Source organism: Odocoileus virginianus, chromosome 10 (assembly GCF_023699985.2).
Source record: "Odocoileus virginianus isolate 20LAN1187 ecotype Illinois chromosome 10, Ovbor_1.2, whole genome shotgun sequence".
Classification (NCBI taxonomy): domain Eukaryota; kingdom Metazoa; phylum Chordata; class Mammalia; order Artiodactyla; family Cervidae; genus Odocoileus; species Odocoileus virginianus.
This window is the reverse complement of record NC_069683.1, coordinates 40,851,609-40,873,745: the sequence shown is the minus strand read 5'-3', so window position 1 is coordinate 40,873,745 and position 22,137 is coordinate 40,851,609. Positions and strand designations below refer to the sequence as shown.

The window sequence follows — 22,137 nt, the reverse complement described above, 5'->3', positions numbered from 1 at the left end:
TGCTTTCTAAGACCCACTTGACTTCACATTCCAGGATATCTGGCTCTAGGTGAGTGATCACACCATCGTGATTATCTGGGTCGTGAAGATCTTTTTTTGTACAGTTCTTCTGTGTATTTTTGCCACCTCTTAATATCTTCTGCTTCTGTTAGGTCCATATTATTTCTGTCCTTTATTGAGCCCATCTTTGTGTGAAATGTTCCCTTGGTATCTCTGATTTTCTTGAAGAGATCTCTAGTCTTTCCCATTCTGTTGTTCTCCTCTATTTCTTTGCATTGATTGCTGAGGAAGGCTTTCTTATCTCTCCTGGCTATTCTTTGGAACTGTGCATTCAGATGGGAATATCTTTCCTTTTCTCCTTTGCTTTTCACTTCTCTTCTTTTCACAGCTATTTGTAAGGCCTCCTCAGACAGCCATTTTGCTTTTTTGCATTTCTTTTCCATGGGGATGATCTTAATCCCTGTCTCCTTACAGTGTCACTAACCTCCATCCATAGTTCATCAGGCACTCTGTCTATCAGGTCTAGTCCCTTAAATCTATTTCTTACTTCCACTGTATAATCATAAGGAATTTGATTTAGGTCATACCTGAATGGTCTAGTGATTTCCCCTACTTTCTTCAATTTAAGTCTGAAAAAAACAAGAAGAAAATAGAAGAAAACCAGAAGTCCAGATTCCTCTGTAGTAGCCACCCAACTAAGCAGACCTCTTGAAAGTTAATCTGTTTTTTCTCCTTATACTTCCTCTCTTCTCATTTTCTTGTGTACCCACTCCAGTCAGGCTTTCATTCTCAACAGTTTTCTGAAACTGCACTTAAGATCATCAAGGACTTCAAGGGTCATGGTTCCAGTAATAAGTTCTTAGTCTCTTTTTCTCTACTTTGCTATAGTATTAGAGTTGATTGTTTCTTCCTTCTTGAAATACTCATATGGCTTCTGGAATATCACATTCCTGGTTCTCCTACTTCAGTTTCTGCTCTGTTTTCACTCATACTTGTGGCTGTGGAGATCCATGTGATCTCCTTATCTTCCTGACCTCCAAACTTTAGAATGTCTGGGGTGCTCAGTTCTAGGACCTCTTTTCTTCTCTCTGTATTCCTACTGTAGGTGATCTTTTTTAATCTCGTCTCTATATACCCTAGGGTTTCCCTAGTGGCTCAGAATCCACCTAGAATGCAGGAGACCTGGGTTTGATCCCTGGCTTGAGAAGATCTCTTGGAGGAAGGACTGACTACCCTTTCCAGTATTTTTGACTGGAGAATCCCATGGACAGAGGAGCCTGGCGGGCTACAGTCCATGGGGTCAGAAAGAGTCAGACATGACTGAGCAACTAACACTTAAATACCCTATCTATGTTGATCATCACTTCAGATTCAGATGTCTGATACTTAACTTTTTATATAAATGTCTAACATCTCAAATTTAAGATGTATAAAATCGTCTTTTTATGCTTCCCTTCATATCTATTTGTCAGTCTTCCCCTTCTTAATAAAATGGCAACTCAGTCCTTCCATTTGCTCAAGCCAAAACTTTGGAGTCATTTTTGATTTCTCAAGGAAAAGATATTTCATATCTCACATGCAGTTCCATTTCTGTCAACTTTACCTCAGAAATACATTCAGAATGTGACAACTCTCCACTACCAGAGCTATAGTCCTAGTCAGCTGCAAGAGTTAACAGCAGTTCCCTACTGGTCGTCCAGCTTCTACCTGTCCTTCTATAGCCTGTCTTCAATAGGCAATCAAAATTATATTTTAAAAACAAATCACTAAATGCAGTGTGGTATCCTGGATTGTATCATGGAAGAGGAAAAATACATTTGGAAACACTGGTAATATCTGAATATAGTCTGCAATTTAGGTAATAATAATGTAGTGAGTGTTAATGTCTTAGTTTTGACAAATTTAACATGGTTATATAAGAAGTTACTCAACCAGTTTCCTTTAATGTTGAATGAGAACTCTACTATTCTTGTAAATCTAAAATTGTTCCAAAATAAAAAAACTATTTTTAAAAATGAATATAAGCACAGAAAGCAAATGTAAAATGAGAAAATCAAAGCCAAAAAATGGTTGTTTGAAAAGCTTAGTCAGCTTTATAAACCCTTAAGAATATTAAATCATGCCACTATGCTGCTTAATATCCTGTGTGCCATCTCAGTGAAATTTGAGTCCTTAATTATGACTTCAAAGCCCTACAGATTCTGACCTCTCTGATGGCTTCCTACCGCTTTATTTAAGTGTGTGTATGTGTGTGTGTGTGTTTCTTTTTTAAACTGGGGTGGGGTTGCCATTTCCTCCTCCAGGGAATCTTTCCAATCCAGGGATCAAACCTGTGTTACCTGGAATACCCTAAATAGTGTTTTTTTAAAAAATATATTTTATTTATTTGGCTGCATCAGATCTTAGTTGCGGCATATTGCATGTTTTTTAGTTGAGGCAGGCAGGATCTAGTTCCCTCGCAGGAAATGACCCTAGACCCCCTGCATCCCTGAGTTGGAGTGTGATGTCTTAGCTGCTGTACCACCAGAAAAGTCCCTTCTACCCCTTTTCTTCCTTTGTTCTAGTTGACATGCAGGTATGCTTCCCAATTGGGACCCTTGTACTTGTTCCTTCTTTTAATGCTCTTTCTCCAGATGCTTGGGTAGCTTACTCTTTCAGTTCCTCAGCGTCTGTGCTCTAATGTCTAATCAGAGAGCTCTTCACTGACCCTCTAATTGGAAATAGCAACTCTCTATCATATCTATTCCCCATATTTTGTATAGTTTTATTGAGATACAATTTATGGATCATAAAATTTATCCATTTAATGTGTACAATTCAATGATTATTTTAGCAAATGAATAGAGTTGTATAATTGTCATTACAGTGGAGTTTTAGAACATAAATTTCCATGTACTACTTTCCACTCATTCTCCCATTCCCATCCTCAGCCCCAGACAACTACTAATCTGGTTCCTATCTCAATAGATTTGCCTTTAATGAAAATTTCCTGTAAATGGAACCATACCCTGTGTAATCCTTTATATCTGATTTCTTTTACATATCATAGTGTCTTTTTAAAATTAGAGGATAATTGCTTTATAATGTTGTGTTTCTGCTGTACAACAGTGTGAATCAGCTGAAAGTATACATATATCCTCTTCCTCATGAGCCTCCTGTCCCCTTCCATCCTGCCCATCTAGGTCATCACGGAGCGCCAAGCCAGACTTCTGTGTTATACAGCAACTTCCCACTAGCTAACTGGTTTATACGTACCGTTCTGTCTTAAGCTTTGTTTGTGTCAAGCTTTGTTTGTGTAGTGTGTATCCATTGTTTTGTTTTATTTCTGAATCCTTCTGTTGTTTGGCTATACCATGTTTTATTTATCTAGTCACCCAGTAACTGACATTTTTAACTGTTTGTACTTTTTGCTTTTATTTTTTAAAACTGTTTATTTAATTTTTGGTTGCTTTGCCTGGGCTTTCTCCAGTTGTGGTGAGTGGGGGCTACTCTCTAGTTCTGGTGCTTGGGCTTCTCATTGCAGCGGCTTCTCTTGTTTTAGGGTACAGGATCTAGGCACAGGGGCTTCAGTAGCTGTGGCACACTGGCTTAGTTGCTCTGCGGCACATGGAATCTTCCCGGACCAGGAAGATGAACTCGTGTACCCTGCATTGGCAGGCAGATTCTTATCCACTGTACTCCCCTGGAAGTTCCTATTTGCAGTTTTTGATTATTGTGAATAATGCTGCTATAAAAATTCATGTGTAAGTCTGTGTAGATGTAGGTCTCAATTTTTCTTTAGGCAGGTTTATGGGAAAGATCAGGAAGTTGCAAAAGTTTTGATTCTTCCTGGTCTTAGTCTTCTAGGGATAAGACGTTAATTTATTTCACTAAAATGAAGCTAGATGTTTTGAGGTAAGAAATAATGGTTTAGCTTCATACTCTAAGGAAAATAGGAAATAGAGCTGACCAAGGGCTTGTAAAAGGAATGTTAAGTGGCATGCAGATGCCTGCTGAAATCTGAGATGATTGGATCCTTAGGGTTGGGAGCTATTCTGTAGATGTACATGCTGCCTGGTAGAAGTAGAGAAGTCTCTGAGCTCAGAGAATAGATTTAGTCAGAATGAGAGTGTGTAGGCTGGAAGCAAAGGAGACTGTGATCAGAATATGATACTGTTGTTAAGATTCTGATAGGGCACACAGTTTGGGGGTTGAAAATGTTGTGAATTTGCCACATGGACAGTTAACTGAGGCTTCTTTTAGGGTATAGGATAGAAAGTCAGATAAATGTCCAGAGCAAAAGTAAGCAGATAGTAGAGGAAATAACCACATGCCAGTAGCAAGGCAGATCAGTCAGTCAGGGGCCAAGACAGGCAACAGAAACTATGGTAGATTTTTGAACAGGGAAACTTAAAGAATTTTTAATTAGTAAAAGGTAGTTAATTACTATAAGGGATAGAAGAGGGCTAAAACAGGAGTTGCGTATTAATGCCAAATCTGGCCAGTAACCCAGTTTTATAAATAAAGTTTTATCGGAACGCAGCCATGCTCATTAATTTATATATTAGAAAGTGAAAGTGAAGTCGCTCAGTTGTGTCTGACTCCTTGCGACCCCATGGACTGTAGCCTACCAGGCTCCTCAGTCCATGGGATTTTCCAGGCAAGAATACTGGAGTGAGTTGCCATTTCCTTCTCCAGGAGATCTTCCCGACCCAGGGATTGAACCCATGTCTCCCATATTGTAGGCAGATGCTTTACCGTCTGAGCCACCAGGGCCTCAATTTATATATTAGCTATGTCTGTTTTCATGTTGAGTTGAATTGTGACAGACTATTTGGCCTATAAAACCTAAAACATTTGCTCTCAGATCTTAAAACAGTGCCAACCTTGCTCTAAGAGGTCCAGAAGTAACAGGTGCCAGGTGCAAAGAAGCAGTCATCAAGTACAGGTTGAGGAACAGTGGATAGTGAAGAAACTTTGAGGATTTATGATAGAGCCTCTTCCCCAACCCCAGGCTGAAATTCAGCCTCTTTGAACTGGGTATGGCTGTGTTGCCTATGGCAAAGAAACTTGTTAATGCTGTCAGATGGGAAGAGCGTGGCCTGAGGGTGCAGCTGGAGCTGATCTTTGAGGACCACTGGGCTTCCATACTGAATATTAAAACAGAGGACTGGAACCCTGATGAATATATCTTCCTGCTGCTCTTGCCTTTGACTGTCCTTTCACTGCCCTCTAGTCACAGCACCTAACGTTGTGCTTGCTGGCAAGGAGGATTGTTTATAAGGTCTAGTTCTAGAATTACAAGGTAGAGCAAAGGGTGGATTTGGAATTGGCACACAATAAGTTGATAACTGCCACATAAAAGTGATGGAGAATAGTATAGGAGAATGACATGAGCCTCAGAGGTTTTTGCATGAAAAGTGGAAGAATAAAAGAAAGCAGAAACACGAGTAAGCAAATATGGAAGCCTTCAGGATCTGAGGACTGCAAGGTAATTAGGTGTTTGAGAAAATGAGGTGGTTTCATTTAAGCACGCACACAAAGAGAACATTTGGTGTAGCCAAACCTCAGAGGTGGAAAATTTTAAATTTTTAAGGGATTGTACAGTACTGAGTTTCAGTGCTTTCTAGCAGTACTTGGCATTTAAGTTTGGCATAAATATTTTATGAATTCATTATATAAAAATGTTTCTTAATGAGGTGTACTTTAAAACAATGATGGGGTAGTGGAGAAGGATTTTGAAATCATCCTCATCAGGTAAATTATTTTATAATGTATTTGTACATGTATAATAGTACATTTGATTCATGGTAAAATGGACTGTGGTTGAATAGTAAGGAAGGATTGTGCTCACAAGTGTTTTCATCAGATAAAGCTTAGAAAGTAAATGTTGTATAGATATAAATGTTGCTGAAAAGTTGACTCACTTTTAGTAACTGTTGCCCAGTGTATAATTGTATCAGGCAAAGTGAAAATTAACCAGGCCTGCTTTTTCCTACTTCAAAGTAAAGTATATAATTGGCACTTGCCTGACAGTTCAGTGGTTAAGAGTGCTTCCACTGCAGGGGTGTGAGATCCCTGGTTGGGGGCAGCAGGTGAAAAAGTAAATTATGTAATTGAAAGGCTATCTTGTTTTCTTTTTCATCATAAAAGCATAAAAGATACCTATTCTTAGGCATATCTAAAATGTTTGCTTTTTCCCTCATTCCTGAAATTGATCCTTAAAATTCCACATACTTATGTTTATTTTACTTTTTATTTTTAAAGAATCAGCACAGAGCAGTAGATCAAGTAATTAAAGCTGTAAGAAAAATCTGTGGTGCTTTAGATGGTGTGGAGACTCTTGCCATTACAGAATCGGTAAAGAAGCTGAAGAGAGCAGTAAATCTTCCAAGGAGTAGAAGTGCTGAAGTGAGTATTTTTTAGTGGTTAGCATTTTATCACATGTAAATATGTACATAAGTGAGCATCTGTCATTTAAACTGGTAGATTTTTGCTTCTGCTAGACAACATGTTACCATTTTAACTCTAGCTTTTACTTTTGAGCTGATTTGGTCACTTATTTGGTAAGGTGAGGGTATTTCTAAGAGGAGATGGACTGCCTTGAAGAACTTTGTGAGAGCTGACATTGAATAAATGGATATCCAGCTGAACTTTTTGTGTATAGAGAGAAACTCTGGCAAAAATGAGTTGGTCGAAGATTTTAAGGTAATACTGCCCTTGAAGGAGCTGGATATTAATAGCTAACATTTCTCCCTCTGGATGAAAATGACCATGGTTGTCAGTGGGGAAGTTCTGCTTTGGAGTAAACCTCCTTCCTATTGGAAAGACCCAGAAGTCTCATCAATAGTGACTTAAATTGCCTCAGAAGCAACCAGATTAGGAGCCCTCACTTGATATCATACTGTTGCATTTAGTAAAAGTCCTCCCTGTGGTGTTTTTCACGGGGATTTAATTAACTGTTCATAGGGATGTTCATAGCTCTGATTGGAAGGATGAAAGAAGGATCACAAGACATGATACATTTAAAGAAAGGAAAAGTTATGTTGATGGTATGTTCTTCAACAAATATCTGGGAAATAGCTCAATCCATTTATTGTCTCAAAGACCCTATCCATATTGTATACAGAAATTTGAGTTGCTCATGTTTTGTTAGTTTGTTCTTTTTTTTTAATTTTTAATTTTTTATTATTTTTTTTAGTTTGTTCTTATTATGTGCTTGTTTTTTAGAAATTAAAAAACATCTGAAATCATTTGGAGGCAATAAAATGCCATGGTCCTAATGCTGTCTGAGGTTTCTATTCATTATATTCATTTGCTGGGTAAAGGAGCAGAGAGTAGGAGACAAACTCAGTTCAAATAATTATAAGCGCTTTTTTGAGACACTTAATGGTAATAAGTAAATTTCTAGTTTCTTTAAGGACATTCTTATGCTAATTGTAGAGCAAGTAATGGAAAATAAAATACTGTATTAATATGTTTACCACATTTGAGTTTCAAATATTAATTACCAAAAAATGGTTTGATGAGGCAGATTTTGCTGAGTTTATTTTGCAGTACTTTTCAATTATTGCATGATTTTCTTGATATTGAAATGTCTTTTTATTTGGTTTGGGACATTCACTTTCTTTTTGTATTCTTTTTTATTGTTTTATTAATTCTTCAGACACTTGGGAAGTTTCTCCTGTGAAGGATTTCTTTGATATGGAGTTTAATAAGTATTGAAATTAAAAGTAAACATTTTATATTCCATCATGGGTGATTTTCTGACTAATTTGTATGTGTGTAAGCAGGTGACTTCACTGTCTGGAGGAGGAGACACTAACAGGAGTTCAAGTAGGGGTATGTATTTAAGTTCCTTAAATTTTAGGAGTAATTGTTGCTTTTACAGAGAATTATATTAACAATTTCTTTAAATCTAGGCTCACTGAATCCTGAAAATCCTGTTCAAGTAAGCATGGACCAGTTAACTGCAGCAATTTATGATCTTCTCAGACTCCATGCAAATTCTGGTAGAGGTTCTGTAGATTGTGCCCAAAGTAAAAGGAGCATTAAGGAAGCATGGACTACAACAGAACAGCTCCAATTTACAATTTTTGCTGCACATGGTATTTCAAGTAACTGGGTATCAAAGTAAGTAGCTCTTTAGAAGAAGATATGTACAACTTTACCTGAAGGCTAATATAATCTTGTAAAACATCAGCATCCGCTGTTACCTTGGTCTTTAAATGGATACTTGATCCACCAAATACCTTTGTATTTTTCCTAAGAATTACAGAGATGTTTGAGGCTGTTAGTAAATATTACTCCCACTACATGAAGAAAAAGCAGGAAAATATGTTTAAACTAGCAAGGGCAAATGTTAATAAATTAGTTAATTTATGACTGCTGTTTCTGGCTTGCCTTTAGAACCAGGGTAGTCGGACTAGACTTTTTTAAGCACATTTATTTTTCCTCTTTAGTAGTTTCTACAGTTTACTCTTGTTAGACTTTGACGTCTACAAGGGCATATTTCTTTTGTTGAATTTTTAATATGGGTGTTTCTTTTTTGATTTTTTTTTTTGTCAATACCAAAAAGTTTGCCACGTTCGGCTTATCTGGAAATGACTAGTATAAACTGAAAAGTCCAAATTGCATATATTTAATGAAATAGTTTTTATAATAGTTTAATGCTATAAAATAAAGCCAAGTTGTTGCTGTTGTTCAGTTGCTAAGTCATGTCTGACTCTCTTTGACCGCATGGACTGCAGCATATTAGGCTTCCTTATCCTTCAGTATCTCCTGGAGTTTTCTCAGATTCATGTCCATTGAGTCAATGACACTGTCTAACCATCTCATCCTCTGCTCTCCTCTCCTCCTTTTGCCCTCAATCTTTCCCAGCATCAGGGTTTTTTTCCAGTGAGTCAGCTCTTTGCATCAGGTGGCCAAAGTATTGGAGCTTCCGCTTCAACATCAGTCCTTCCAAGGAATGTTCAAGGTTAATTTCCTTTAGGATTGACTGGTTTGATCTCCTTGCTTGTCTAGGGGACCCTCAAGAGTCTTCTCTAGCACGACAATTCAAAGGCATCAGTTCTTCAGCACTCAGCCTTTATGGTCCAATTCTCACATCCATACATGACTACTACTGCTACTACTACCAGACTAGTTATGAGATATCAAATGTAAATTCTGCTTTAGAGCATAAACTGAACATTAGATTCTATATAATATAATGAGTTGAAAGTGGTATATTAATTCATTAAATAAATATTTACTGAACACCAGCTGTGGGCAGTGTTCTTAGTACTACGGACTCAGCAGTTAAAAAGGTAGCAAAAAATCTTTGCCCTCTTGGAACTTGCATTTTGATGGGTACTATTGCTGTCTTAAGATATTTCATTCTTTTAAATAGTTACAGGGATAATATTATCCACATTCTTCATACAAAAACATGTATACACACAAATTTAGGGACACTAATGAGAACAAATACTCAGCAGAAGACAATCCAGTGATAATTAAAATGGATTTTTTTCCCCCCTGTGCGGTACAGCTTTTGGGATCTCAGTTCCCAGATCAGGGATTGAACCCAGGCAGTTGTAATGAAAGCCCAGATTTGAAACTACTAGGCCACCAGGGAACTTCCAATACAATGCTGATTTTCAGAGAGGTTGAAAAAAGCAATCAAATAGCTATGTGAACCAGTGAGATTAGATTTTAAATATATTTTGAATGACAAACAGATTGTATGAACAAAATGGACAAACAAAATGTTTAATGGGTAAGCCTAGCAGTAAGTTAGAATACTAGTAGAATACAGTTTTATTGAACCTGAAACTCCCTACAAGATTGCGCCTGACTGTATATTACCCAGCTCTGTAATTGCGGCAGTTAGGGACTAAATCATTGCTTTCCCAAAGATTACAGTAGCATCTGTCCCCATGGATGCTGCTGCTAAGTTGTGTCAGTCGTGTCCGACCCCATAGATGGCAGCCCACCAGGCTCCTCCGTCCTTGGGATTCTCCAAGCAAGAATACTGGTGTGGGTTGCCATTTCCTTCTCCCCATGGATGGAACCCTCCATAGATCAGGAAGATCAGCTCAGTGCAGCTCAGGCCCATGCACCATTAAATATGGTAAACTGACTCTACTTCAGTGGCTCACCAAAGGGAAATGGCACCGAGGGAACATAAATGTTTATACTGTTACTTCCTAGAATGAGTATACCTAGAAATGAAGAATTATTCAGTGTCATTTAACTAAAATTTAATGCTGGTAACTAACTGTATGCCAAATTGAGATAAATTCTCCAGTTGGTATCAATATAGCTCTTTTAGACTTGACGCCTAGGAATGTATATTCTCTTCTGTATTCCCTCTGCTCTGCCTGTATTTTTGTAGGATTTTCAATAGTTAAATTTTAGATGTTTTTCCAAAAATTCACTGATATAGTAACCAAATTATTTCAGATAATAGTCACTTAGGGAAGAATGGCTAATGATATTATATATATATATGGCTAGTTAACATTTCTGTTATCAAATAAAAATTAAATTAAACTCTTTTATTTTCTCAGTTATGAAAAATACTACTTGGTATGTTCCCTGACTTACAACGGAAAGGATCTTTTTAAACCTATTCAATCAAAGAAGGTTGGCACTTATAAGAATTTCTTCTATCTTATTAAATGGGATGAACTGTAAGTGAGACTTCTGGCTTTTTATTCTTTCAGTATGTCCTTTACCTTTTTCCATGTATGCTTCCAGCTTTCATTTTTAATTACAATTTCCATTAAAATTAATTAAATTCTTACTGATACCTTCGAAATTCTTCTAGATATAATTTTATAGCATGGACTGAAGGTCTCATTTAAAATATGAAATACTCCTGAATCTTCATATTGTTAAATTACAGAACCATGCCATCAGTTCTTCCTAGCCTTTGTCAAGTTAAAGTCATGTGTAATTCTGGTGTTTTATAATATTGCTTTAGTTTAGTATTTATTCTGTAACAATGTATTTAGGAAGCCTAGTTCTTGGTTAACAGATTTTAAAAATTATCTTCAATCCATGTAAAGATGATATTTTGAACTGTTAATATTTTAAAAATATTATCTTTAAGGGAATGCTTTCATTATTTAGGCAAATAGGCAATTGCGAAACTTTATTCTGCATTTATTAAATAGTTTCCTATTTTTCTTTTTTTTTAATGACAAAAGTAGCACATGTTTGTGAAAACAGTCAAATAATATAAAAATGCATATAGGGTGAAAAATATCATTTTATTTCCAGCACTTTTATTTCCATCTCATGACTTCTCAGAGTGACCACTCTTGACTTCATGTGTCCTTTCAGATCTTATTTTTTAAAAAAGCTCCAGTAAACATATATGTCTGTCTGTGCATGTATGTGCACACAAACATCTAGAGTCAGAAACATTCATTTTGAACATTCATCTAGCTTTTCCTGAAAGAAATAAAGATGATGATTATCTTGCCTAAAAATTGACATTGCAAGTCTTCAATAAAAGGATTAACAAATTTTTGAAGAGAGAAATGTTGTATGTTTTAAATGTTAATGAAATTTATTTAAGATTTTTTAGTATTTGTTAGCCAAGCTTGCTACTTACTTACATAAAGTTTACTCAGATTTAAAGATTATTTGAAGAGTCAAATAAAATACCTAAAATTGTCAGTTTCATTAAAGGGTTAAACTTCATATTCAATCTAATTTGTTTTTTCTATTAATACATTTCCCCCCCATAGAATCATTTTTCCCATCCAGATATCACAATTGCCGTTAGAATCACTTCTTCACCTTACTCTTTTTGGAATTTTAAATCAGAGCAGTGGAAGTTCCCCTGATTCTAATAAGCAGAGAAAAGGGCCAGAAGCTTTGGGCAAAGTTTCTTTACCTCTTTTTGACTTTAAACGGTAAGTGTTACTGAGTTGTAATGGTGAGTTACTGTGAACACCCCTGCAGTATCAGTATTGGCTAGAGAATGGAATGGGGAAAACTGACATTTGTGATGAGATAATGAGTTGTCACATTTTCCCCAGTATGATTAAAAGAGGTCATTTCAGAGATACAGAGAAAACCAAAGTTGTTCTGATGTCATTTGAATATATATCTATATGGGTTTTCAAAGGATTGTTTGCTGCTCACTGTTCCAGAAGAAAAGCAGCAGCCAATTCATTCTTCATTTTTTTTTTCAATTCATTCTTTGTCATTTATGAAAAGCATTATATTATTGACATAATATTCATGGTCTTAGGCGTTCCTTTGATTAAAACAACGAAACTCCATTTTCCATCTTCTCATCCTTTGCCCATCCTCCTCCTGTTTGCGTGTACAACTACATATTATTCCCTTCTCTTTACCTGACTGATTTCCCCTTACTGTTATGGGCCCTGGGCCTTTAATCTTTAGAAGTCCCACATGTATGCAAAACTTGCTGATCCTTAGGGTAAAAGAAATTCCTTTTGAGCTTTGTGTCTACTAATAGCCTTTGGGATAGTATAATCTACCTGGCTTTTCAGCTGACTGTTTTGATTATGTTTTAAGTAATAATATGTTCCTTGAGACCATGAAGCATCTTCTTATATGAAAAGAAAAATCATTGACTAAGTTTGGGATGCTTGATATAGAACATGATAACATTTTGGAGAGTAATAATGGACATTATCATATTGGAGTATCTAAGTTCTACAATCAAGCTACTGTGTTTAATAATAATATTACTGTAATAACAAACACATAGCATTTACTCTATGCAAGCTATTAGTCTGAATGCTGTATACATAGCCTTATATACCTCAGAACAACCCTATGAAGGTAGGTATTATTATCCCTTTTTACAGAGGGGGAAATCAAAGTGGTTTGCCCTTGGGCGCTTAGTTAATAAGTGGTAGAATTGAGTTTGAATCTAGGGAATCTGGCCTCAGGGTCTGCATTCTCAACATTAATGTATATTGCCATCCTCAGATTTATTTGATACCATGATACACTTTTGGATTTAAAATGCACCTTTGAAACCATTTTGGGAAATGATTTATTAATTGATCTATTTAACTTAGAAGAGCTGCTGGAAGATCCTCTGAAGAAGGGATATGCTACCCACTCCAGTTTTCTTCTGCTTCTCTTGTGGCTCAGTTGGTAAAGAGTCTGCCTGTAGTGCGGGAGGGAGACCTGGGTTTGATCCCTGGGTTGGGAAGATCCTCTGGAGAAGGGAAAGGTTACCCACTCCAGTATTCTGGCCTGGAGAATTCCATGGACTGTATAGTCCATGGGGTCACAGAGTCGGACACGACTGAGTGACTTTCATTTTAACCCACAATAAAACGATTAAAAAATAAAAAGTAAGAATGAAAAATTCTGCTAATCTAGTTCTGCTTCTCTTTTCCTCTTAAGTGACATAGTTTGACTTTTCAGTAATCACTTTTAAAATCATATGGTGTTTGAAACATTGACTTCATAAGTTTTGTTTTTGAAATATTCTTTTCCCATATACTTAAATATAGCATTTTTTCATATATATTTTTTTCTTTTGTCTCTTCCCCTATATTTGAGAAGGCCATGTAAGATTTTTTAATTATATACCTTTCGTTGGGCTCCAATTTTATTTGACACCTGACATAATTCTGAACTGACAAACACTAGAGAAGAGCAGTTAAAGAGATTGCTGTTAATGATACATGTTTAGAATTCTTTGCTAAATATAGTCCATAACTGCTCTAAAACAGAATATTGGCCACATAAAGGAGGGGGATTGTGTTCTCAATTGTCTTTGATAAACTAGTGTCAGGTAATAGTTAATGTGAGAAAATTAAATGTAATTGTCTCTATCAATTTTTATAAGTGAGTCAGTTTTGAAAAACTTCGTGCTCTTGAAAGCAACAAGAATCTGCTTCATTCAAGGAGTACTGTCACTTTTTGCCATTTTATTTGCTTATTAATAAGTGTTTTTATTGAATTAACCACCTTCTTTCAAGATTCAAAAGAGTAAAGGGAAGGGCAGTTGACTTTTGTTAGACAATTAAATAGTTTGCATGTATCCAGTGCTCAGCTGTTTAAAAGAATGAACTGATGCTGTTAAGCTTGAGAGTTTGCCAAGCAGTGTAGTCAATCTAGATAATGTTAGGATTTAACATTCAAAAAATGCTCAGAAATTAAGAGGGAAGATGACTTTATATATAAATACATAGAGAGAAACTGTGCTAATGATTTAGTTGTGCTAGTGTGCTGTAGTATAATGATCAGAAATCCTGGTCTTGAAATTCTTTTAAAATTATGTTTAAGCTACAACCTGCATACAGCCCGATGAAGTTATTATCATAAGAGTCAAATGATTTACAGGCATTTCAGTCAACCTCAGCAACAAATGAGTTCTTAACTCATTTTTAAATAAATGGAATCAAGCGTTTAACCTGCTGTTCCTTTATAGTTGAATCTCAGGATTACCAAATAATTGATGTGATAAAGTTCTTTGTAGAAAAATTTCAGCTAATGGATGCAGAAAGAATGACAGAATGTCAGAATTTTGCAACTTCTGTTGTTATTCAGTTGCTCAGTTGTGTTCGACTCTCTGCGACCCTCTGGACTACAGCAAGCCAGGCTTCCCTTTCCGTCACTGTCTCCTGGAGCTTGCTCAAACTCATGTCCACTGAGTTGGTGATGCCATCTAACCATCTCATACTCTGTTTTCTCCTTCTCCTCCTGCCTTCAGTCTTTGTCAGCATCAGGGTCTCTTCTAATGAGTTGGCTCTTTGCATCAGGTGGTCCAGAAGTATTGGAGCTTCAGCTTCAGAATTGGTCCTTCCAGTTAATATTCAGGGTTGATTTCCTTGCAGTCCAAGGGACTCTCAAGAGTCTTCTCCAGCACCACAGTTCAAAGGCATCAATTCTTCGGTGCTCAGCCTTTATGGCCCAGCTCTCACATCCATACATGACTACTGGAAAAACCATAGCTTTGACTAGATGGACTTTTGCTGGCAAAGTAATATCTCTGCTTTTTAGTACACTGTTTAGGTTTGTTATAGGTTTTCTTCCAAGGAGCAAGTGTCTTTTAGTTTCATGGCTGCAGTCACCATCTGCAGTGATTCTGGAGCCCAAGAAAATAGTCTGTCACTGTTTGCGTTGTTTCCCCATCTTCTTGCCATGAAGTGATGGGAGTGGATGCCATGATCTTAGTTTTTGAATGTTGAGTTTTAAGCAAGCTTTTTCACTCTCCTCTTTCACCTTCATCAAGAGGCTCTTCAGTTCCTCTTTGCTTTCTGCCATTAGGGTGGTATCATCTGCATATCTGAGGTTGCAGTCCCTACTGAAATAATAGATTTAGGCCAGGAAATCTCAGTCTTGGCACTGTTGACATTTTGAGCCAGGTGATTCTTTGCTGTGGGAGACTGTCTTTTACATCGTAGGATGTTTGGCAGCACCTTTGGCTTCTGCCCACTAAATGCCAGTGGTACTCCCTAGTTGCCAACCAGAAAGTCTGCAGACATTGCCAGATATCCAGGGGAGTTAAAGGCATTCTTGGTTGACATTGATTTAAGTGATGATTTATTAATGCCTGTTTAGAAACCATTGTGATTAACTTTTCTGGAACTTTATAATAAATGGTTTAGACTGATAGCACTTGAACAAATTAATTCTTAACATCACAGAAGGAGAGATACACCAAACAATGCGTGCTTTATTTGATGCATCAGGAACTAGTAGTATACAATTCCAGCTGTAAAACATGACGTATTCTTGAAGAAGTGAAGTGAAATGAAGTTACTCAGTCGTGTCTGACTCTTTGCGAACCCATGGGCTGTAGCCTACCAGGCTCCTCTGTCCATGGGATTCTCCAGGCAAGAACATTGGAGTGGGTTGCCATTTTCTTCTCCAGGGGATTTTCCCGACCCAGGGATCGAACCCAGGGCTCCTGCATTGAAGGCAGACGCTTTAACCTCTGAGCCACCAGGGAAGCCCAAGACGTATTCTTGCCACATCACTAACCTTGAATCAGCTCAGTCCTTTGGATCTAAATATTACACAAAACATAGGAGATAAAGGGACATGCTAAAATGATACCAGAGGAATGCGATCAGTAAAATCCAGGATACAGAAAAGTTTTCACAACAAAAGACTTGGATTATTCAACAAGTAACAGGGTATAAAAAAGAATAATGTATAGGTTAAAACAAGAGTTGGTAAACTTTCTGTAAAGAGAACTAGACAGAAGTAGTTGAGACTTTGTAGGTCATGTAGTCTCTGTCGCAACGACAAAAGCAGTGATAGGCAACATGTAAATGAATGAATGTGGCTTTGTTTTAATGAAAGTTTTCTTAGAAAAGCAGGCGACAGTCCAGTTTGACCTTTGACTTAAAAGATACTTAAAAAGACATATTACCCAACACACATATTAGACCTGCTTGCATCCTAATTCAAACCAGCTATTAAAAATAATTTTTAGAGCCAGAGAAATTTGAATGCTGATTGTATAGCCAATACCTTTTTTAAATGTATTATTAGTAATTTGGCTGTAGTGGGTCTTGGTTGCTGTGCACAGGGTTTCTCTAGTTGTGGTGATCAGGAGCTACTCTTGGGGTGCTCGGGCTTCTCATAGCAGTGCCTTCTGTTGCAAAGCACAGGCTCTAGATACCCCACAGCATGTATAATCTTCCCAGAATAGGGATCAGACCCCTGTCCTCCCTGCCTGGGCAGGCGGATTCTTAACCATTAGACCACCAGGGAAGTCCCTAGCTGATAACTTACAAGAAGTTATTTTTAATTATTTTGTTGTAATTATGTTCAAATAACAGTATTTATCATTTAGAGACTCATAAAAGTATATACAAATAAAATGATATGATCAGAATTTGCCATCAGATAATCTAGCTGAGGGTGAAGGCGGCTCTAGAATAGATAGAATATAATGTGTGAAGATCTTTTTTTTGGCCACCCCACGTAGTTTGCAGGGTCTTGGTTCCCACACCAGGGCTCGAACCTGGGTCTCCTGCAGGGGAAGCACAGTCTACTAGCCGCCAGGGAACTCCTGTGCCAAAAATTTAAAAACCGTTAACCTGCTAGAGAAAACATAAACTGGAGTCTAGTTTTGGAAAGGATATTTATTATTTGAATGAAATGAACAAAGTTTGATGAAGTTTAGTTTCCTACTTTTATATATTGTTATTTTTCAGAAATTTCACCTGTGGAAAGATATATCAGTATTTTTACTGGTAAATGTTTCTAATTTCAGTAGATTATAAATTGGTAGTTTAGGGCAAGGGTCAGCATACTCCAGCTCACTGCCTGTTTTTTGTTTTGTTAGAACACAGCACACAGTTTTAAAATGTATTATTCATGGCTTCTTTTGGCTCTGTAATAGCAGAGTTGAGTCTGACAGATTGTATAGCCCAGAAGACCCCAAATATTTGCTGTCTGGCCCTTTATAGAAAAAGGTTGCTGACTCCTGGTCACAAACAGGTTAAACTTCTCATCTTGAACAGTCAGTACTTTGACACAAAGTAGATACTGGTTTCTTTGACATGTGTTTTTATTCTTACGGTAGAATTCAAGGAGCAGTTATGAAATCCAAACCACCACCTTGAGATATGTTTCTCTGTAGATGATGTTCAAACACTGTCTTATTTATAGAAGTTGTTTTGGGGACAGGTGACTCTGAGACTTTACCCATCTTTTCTTCTGTCCTGAGCCCCATTTCATCTTCCCTTCTTTTGTTCTAACTTCCATACTTCAGTACATTTACCTAAAGTGAAAATACACTATAGAGAGTGACTCCTTCTAATATGTTCTTTCTATATATAGGATGCTTAATAAATATTTGATTATTAACATTTCAAATTCATTACCATGTGTTGTGAGTTTTTAATTAATTTTTAAAATGAAAACCACAGTATTCTTCTGTTTACATTCATGAAGGTTTTTAACATGTGGAACTAAGCTTCTGTATCTTTGGACTTCATCACATACAAATCTTATTCCTGGAACAGTCCCCAGAAAAGGATATGTGATGGAAAGAATAGTGTTACAGGTAATGATACTTCCTGACACATGGAGAGGTTTAAGTTTGAATTTCTTTATAAAGAATATATGTATACCATGGTCTCAGTTCTTACTAAAGAAGCCTAATTGATCTTGTTTAGATCTTAGGATCTGTATTTAAATGTTAATAAGCCATTTCCTATTTCTGAGAAATAGTGAAAGATGCACTTATACCAGTCCCACGAATATATGTGCTATTGAGAAGTACTAATAACGGTAATCACTCTTAATAAAAGGACAGAAGCATTAATTTAATATTTGATATTTTCACCCTTAAGGCTAGGACAAATCAAAAATAAGTAAATGTAGCAAATATGTGGGCTTTTCAGCTGTAATTTGATCAATTTCTATTTTTAAGGTTGATTTTCCTTCTCCTACATTTGATATCATTTATACCGCTCCTCAAGTGGACAGAAGCATTGTACAACAACACAACTTAGAAACATTGGAGAATGGTGTGAAAGGGAGACTTCTTGATATTCTTCACAGAGACTCATCACTTGGGTATGCTCCTTTAATTCTCTTGCCTGATTATCTTTTACAATGTAAAGTTCAAGTTAATGGTTTATTAAGTGTCCTGATTTAGTTCATGATTTAGCAATGTTCCTGATATGGAAAGTTTTCTCTTTCTGTTTTTAGTTGTATAAAAAGACTGTATAACTGCATAAAATTTAGAAATTTGTGTAAGTCAAACTTTCTGCATAATCAAGTGCAAATAACAGACTGGGGACTATAATCTATTTCCTTAATATATGAAGAATTTTTTTATGTAAGTAGAAAAACTGACACAGTGATAGACAAAGAATATGAATAGGTTTTTCTTTGGAAAAGAAATACAACCCTTTTAAACGTCTGAAAAAAATCTTCAGCCTCTCAGTAATCAAAGAGTCTTAAATTAATACAAGATACCATTTCACACATCAGACTGTTGAAAAGAAAATTAAAATGTCTCATTATATGAAGTATTGATAGAATACAGAAAAATAGGAATTACACTGTGGGCAGAACTCTAAAAGCTTTGGGAGAGCAATTTGGCAGTCTGTTAAGGTCACAGTGTCCATAATCTGTGACCTAACAGTTCCACTTCCAGTAATAGTATTATTTTAAAGAAAACCCTTTTATATTTGCTTGTGGAGACAAGAATATTCCTTGCAGTATCTATTTGGGTTGTTATAAAATGGATATACATGTTCATTAATGGGTTAAATTATGGTACATTTATCTAACATCACTATGTAACTATTAAGAATGAAGTTATGGCTATTATTAATATATAAAATATTAAATGAAGAAAGCAAGTACGATAGTATGTATAGTGTGTTCAGGTCACTTCAGTCACTCAGTTGTGTCCAACTCTTTGCGACCCCATGGACTGCAGCACGCCAGGCCTCCCTGTCCATCACCAGCTCCTGGAGTTTACCCAAGCTTATGTCCATTGAGTCAATGATGCCATCCAACTACCTCATTCTCTGTCGTCCCCTTCTCCTGGCCTGCCTTCAATCTTTCCCAGCATCAGGGTCTTTTTCAGTGAGTCAGTTCCTTGCATCAGCTGGCCAAAGTATTGGAGTTTCAGCTTCAACATCAGTCCTTCCAATGAACACCCAGGACTGATTACCTTTAGGATGGACTGGTTGGATCTCCTTGCAGTCCAAGGTACTCTCAAGAGTCTATTCCAACACCACAGTTCAAAAGCATCAATTCTTCGGCACTTAGCTTCCTTTGTAGTCCAACTCTCACATCCACACACGACTATTGGAAAAAGCATAGCTTTGACTAGACTGACCTTTGTTGGCAAAGTAATGTCTCTGCTTTTTAATATGCTATCTAGGTTGGTCATAACTTTCCTTCCAAGGAGTAAGTGTCTTTTAATTTCATGTTACCATTAACATAAAGGAAAGAAAGAGAATTTGATATATACACCTTTGTATATGCTTCTATAAAAATAGACTAACTAAAAAAAAAAAATAGACTAACTCTGGAAGAATATACTAGGTGAGGCAGTTGCCACTGGGAAAGGAATGGAAGGAGAGAAACCTAATTGTGTGCCTTTTTGCAGTATTTTATTTTTTTCTTCACATTCCACGTGAAATGAATACATTTCAATTCAGTGCATGGATTATAAACACAAAGGTAGATAGATGGGTAGAGAAATAGTGAGCTATTTCATTCACAATAAGCATTTGTCATTAAGAGTGAGTTTGAATCTCCAAAACAAGTTTTTATTTTTAATATTCCTCAAATGAGCTCTATGCTGCTGCTGCTGCTAAGTCGCTTCAGTCGTGTCCGACTCTGTGCAACCCCATAGACGGCAGCCCACCAGGCTCCCCCATCCCAGGGATTCTCCAGGCTTTATATTCATCATCTAAAATTTTGTAGTAGTATTTGACTTTGACATGACTTTTGCTTTTACTTGTATAAAATGATGAAATCCTTGCTGTCTCTTAGAGTAGGTTCTCCTTATTCAACTCTTAATTTCTAGTGCCTTGCATCTGGTTAGAGCTCAATAAATATTATTATCCAAATTATCCTTCAGTTTCTTAACTAAGACTCTTCCCCCAAAGCAGAATGATTTCTTTCTGTGCCCCAAATTAGTGGTGTTTGATGTACATTGCGTTTTTCTATCCCAAATTAGTATTAATGATTCTACCAAGAAGTGGCTATCCTAAAAGGAATGAATTTCTCCTTTGTATTTTTAATCATTGAGATTATCTGTCATTATGGTATCACTGAGAAGTAATTTAATTGTATTATGTATTTAGACTCTCTAAAGAAGATAAAACCTTTTTGTGGGAGAAACGTTATTATTGCCTCAAACACCCGAATTGTCTTCCTAAAGTACTTGCAAGTGCCCCAAACTGGAAATGGGTTAATCTTGCCAAAACTTATTCATTGCTTCAGCAGTGGCCTCCATTGCATCCACTGACTGCCTTGGAGCTTCTTGATTTGAAGTAAGTTAACTGTGGTTGAATTTATTTGTTCTGTTTTATTATTGTCAATTTTTCTGGCAAGATATTATTTACAAGATTAGTTCCCTTTGTTTTAATGTGAAAGCAGTGTAATATAAATGTGTAAATGCATATTTCTGTAAACACATCTTTTGTGTTGAGGTTATTAAAAAGGGATGTCATATCACTGAAAACTAATCTAGAGAGGTTGTAAATTTTGAATAATTTGTTTTATTTTTATGATATAGGTCAGAATTTATTTTCATGATCTTAAAGGTTTCTAAATAGTCACAAAATTGGATGTGTGTATAGGACAATATGATTTTTTCCTAAGAAAAAAGATGAAATACATTGCTTTTCAGTAGCTATCTGAGCATTCTTTGTCAGGAATAAATTGAGATTGTGTCTTCAGGAAAAACAGGTTCTTTAGAAATCACTGTCAAATCTTAATTTTGTGGTATGCTTCTAGATTTGCTGATCAGGAAGTGAGGTCCCTAGCTGTGACCTGGATTGAGGCTATTAGTGATGATGAGCTAACAGATCTTCTTCCACAGTTTGTGCAGGTGAGTTTTTTACTAGGTTATCTACCCTTCTTATGCTCAATCCAGTTTTTATGAGTAGGGAAGGATCTTGCTAAGGGATCTCCTTTCTGTTTTGATTAAAAGTATTGAATACTTTTGTTCAGTGGGAATGTTAAAGTGCATTGCGTTTGAATTTAGTGTGAAATTTTTTCTACTATTGTCAGCTGCCTTGCTTGAATACTATATATATATGTACCTAGAATTTTAATTATCAGAATAAACCAGACTTGAGGTTTTCTTTCTTTTTTTTTTTTAATTGTCCACTTAAACATAGCTAATGAATGTTATTCCCAAGTCTGTGTACTTTTCTGCTTGATTCCATTAATTTCACATAAATTAATTAATCTGTTTCATTTTTATCAGTATCATCTTTTCTCAACAAGAGTAACCCTTGATTTATATAGTTTATATTTTGATAATTTTATCCCAACAATGTAGTATGGGTTTGACAACTATTGATTCTTATTTTTCTTTGCATGTAGGCTTTGAAATATGAAATTTACTTGAATAATTCATTAGTGCACTTCCTTCTGTCCAGAGCATTGGGAAATATACAGATAGCACACCATTTATATTGGTACGGTTTAAATTTTCTTAAGTACTTTATT

At 36.3% G+C, this 22,137-nt stretch overlaps 1 protein-coding gene across 1 annotated transcript in view; it reads left to right on the top strand.

The window, feature by feature from the left end:
• Positions 1-22,137, top strand: part of PIK3C2A (phosphatidylinositol-4-phosphate 3-kinase catalytic subunit type 2 alpha) — a 103,450-nt gene that overhangs the window by 58,685 nt on the left and 22,628 nt on the right. Inside the window, exons 9-18 of the mRNA XM_020904685.2 lie at positions 6,247-6,390; positions 7,773-7,821; positions 7,902-8,112; positions 10,533-10,655; positions 11,721-11,888; positions 17,881-17,992; positions 18,362-18,507; positions 20,763-20,951; positions 21,418-21,511; positions 22,012-22,106. Coding sequence (XP_020760344.2) covers positions 6,247-6,390; positions 7,773-7,821; positions 7,902-8,112; positions 10,533-10,655; positions 11,721-11,888; positions 17,881-17,992; positions 18,362-18,507; positions 20,763-20,951; positions 21,418-21,511; positions 22,012-22,106 — 1,331 coding nt within the window. The remainder of the gene's footprint in view (positions 1-6,246; positions 6,391-7,772; positions 7,822-7,901; positions 8,113-10,532; positions 10,656-11,720; positions 11,889-17,880; positions 17,993-18,361; positions 18,508-20,762; positions 20,952-21,417; positions 21,512-22,011; positions 22,107-22,137) is intronic.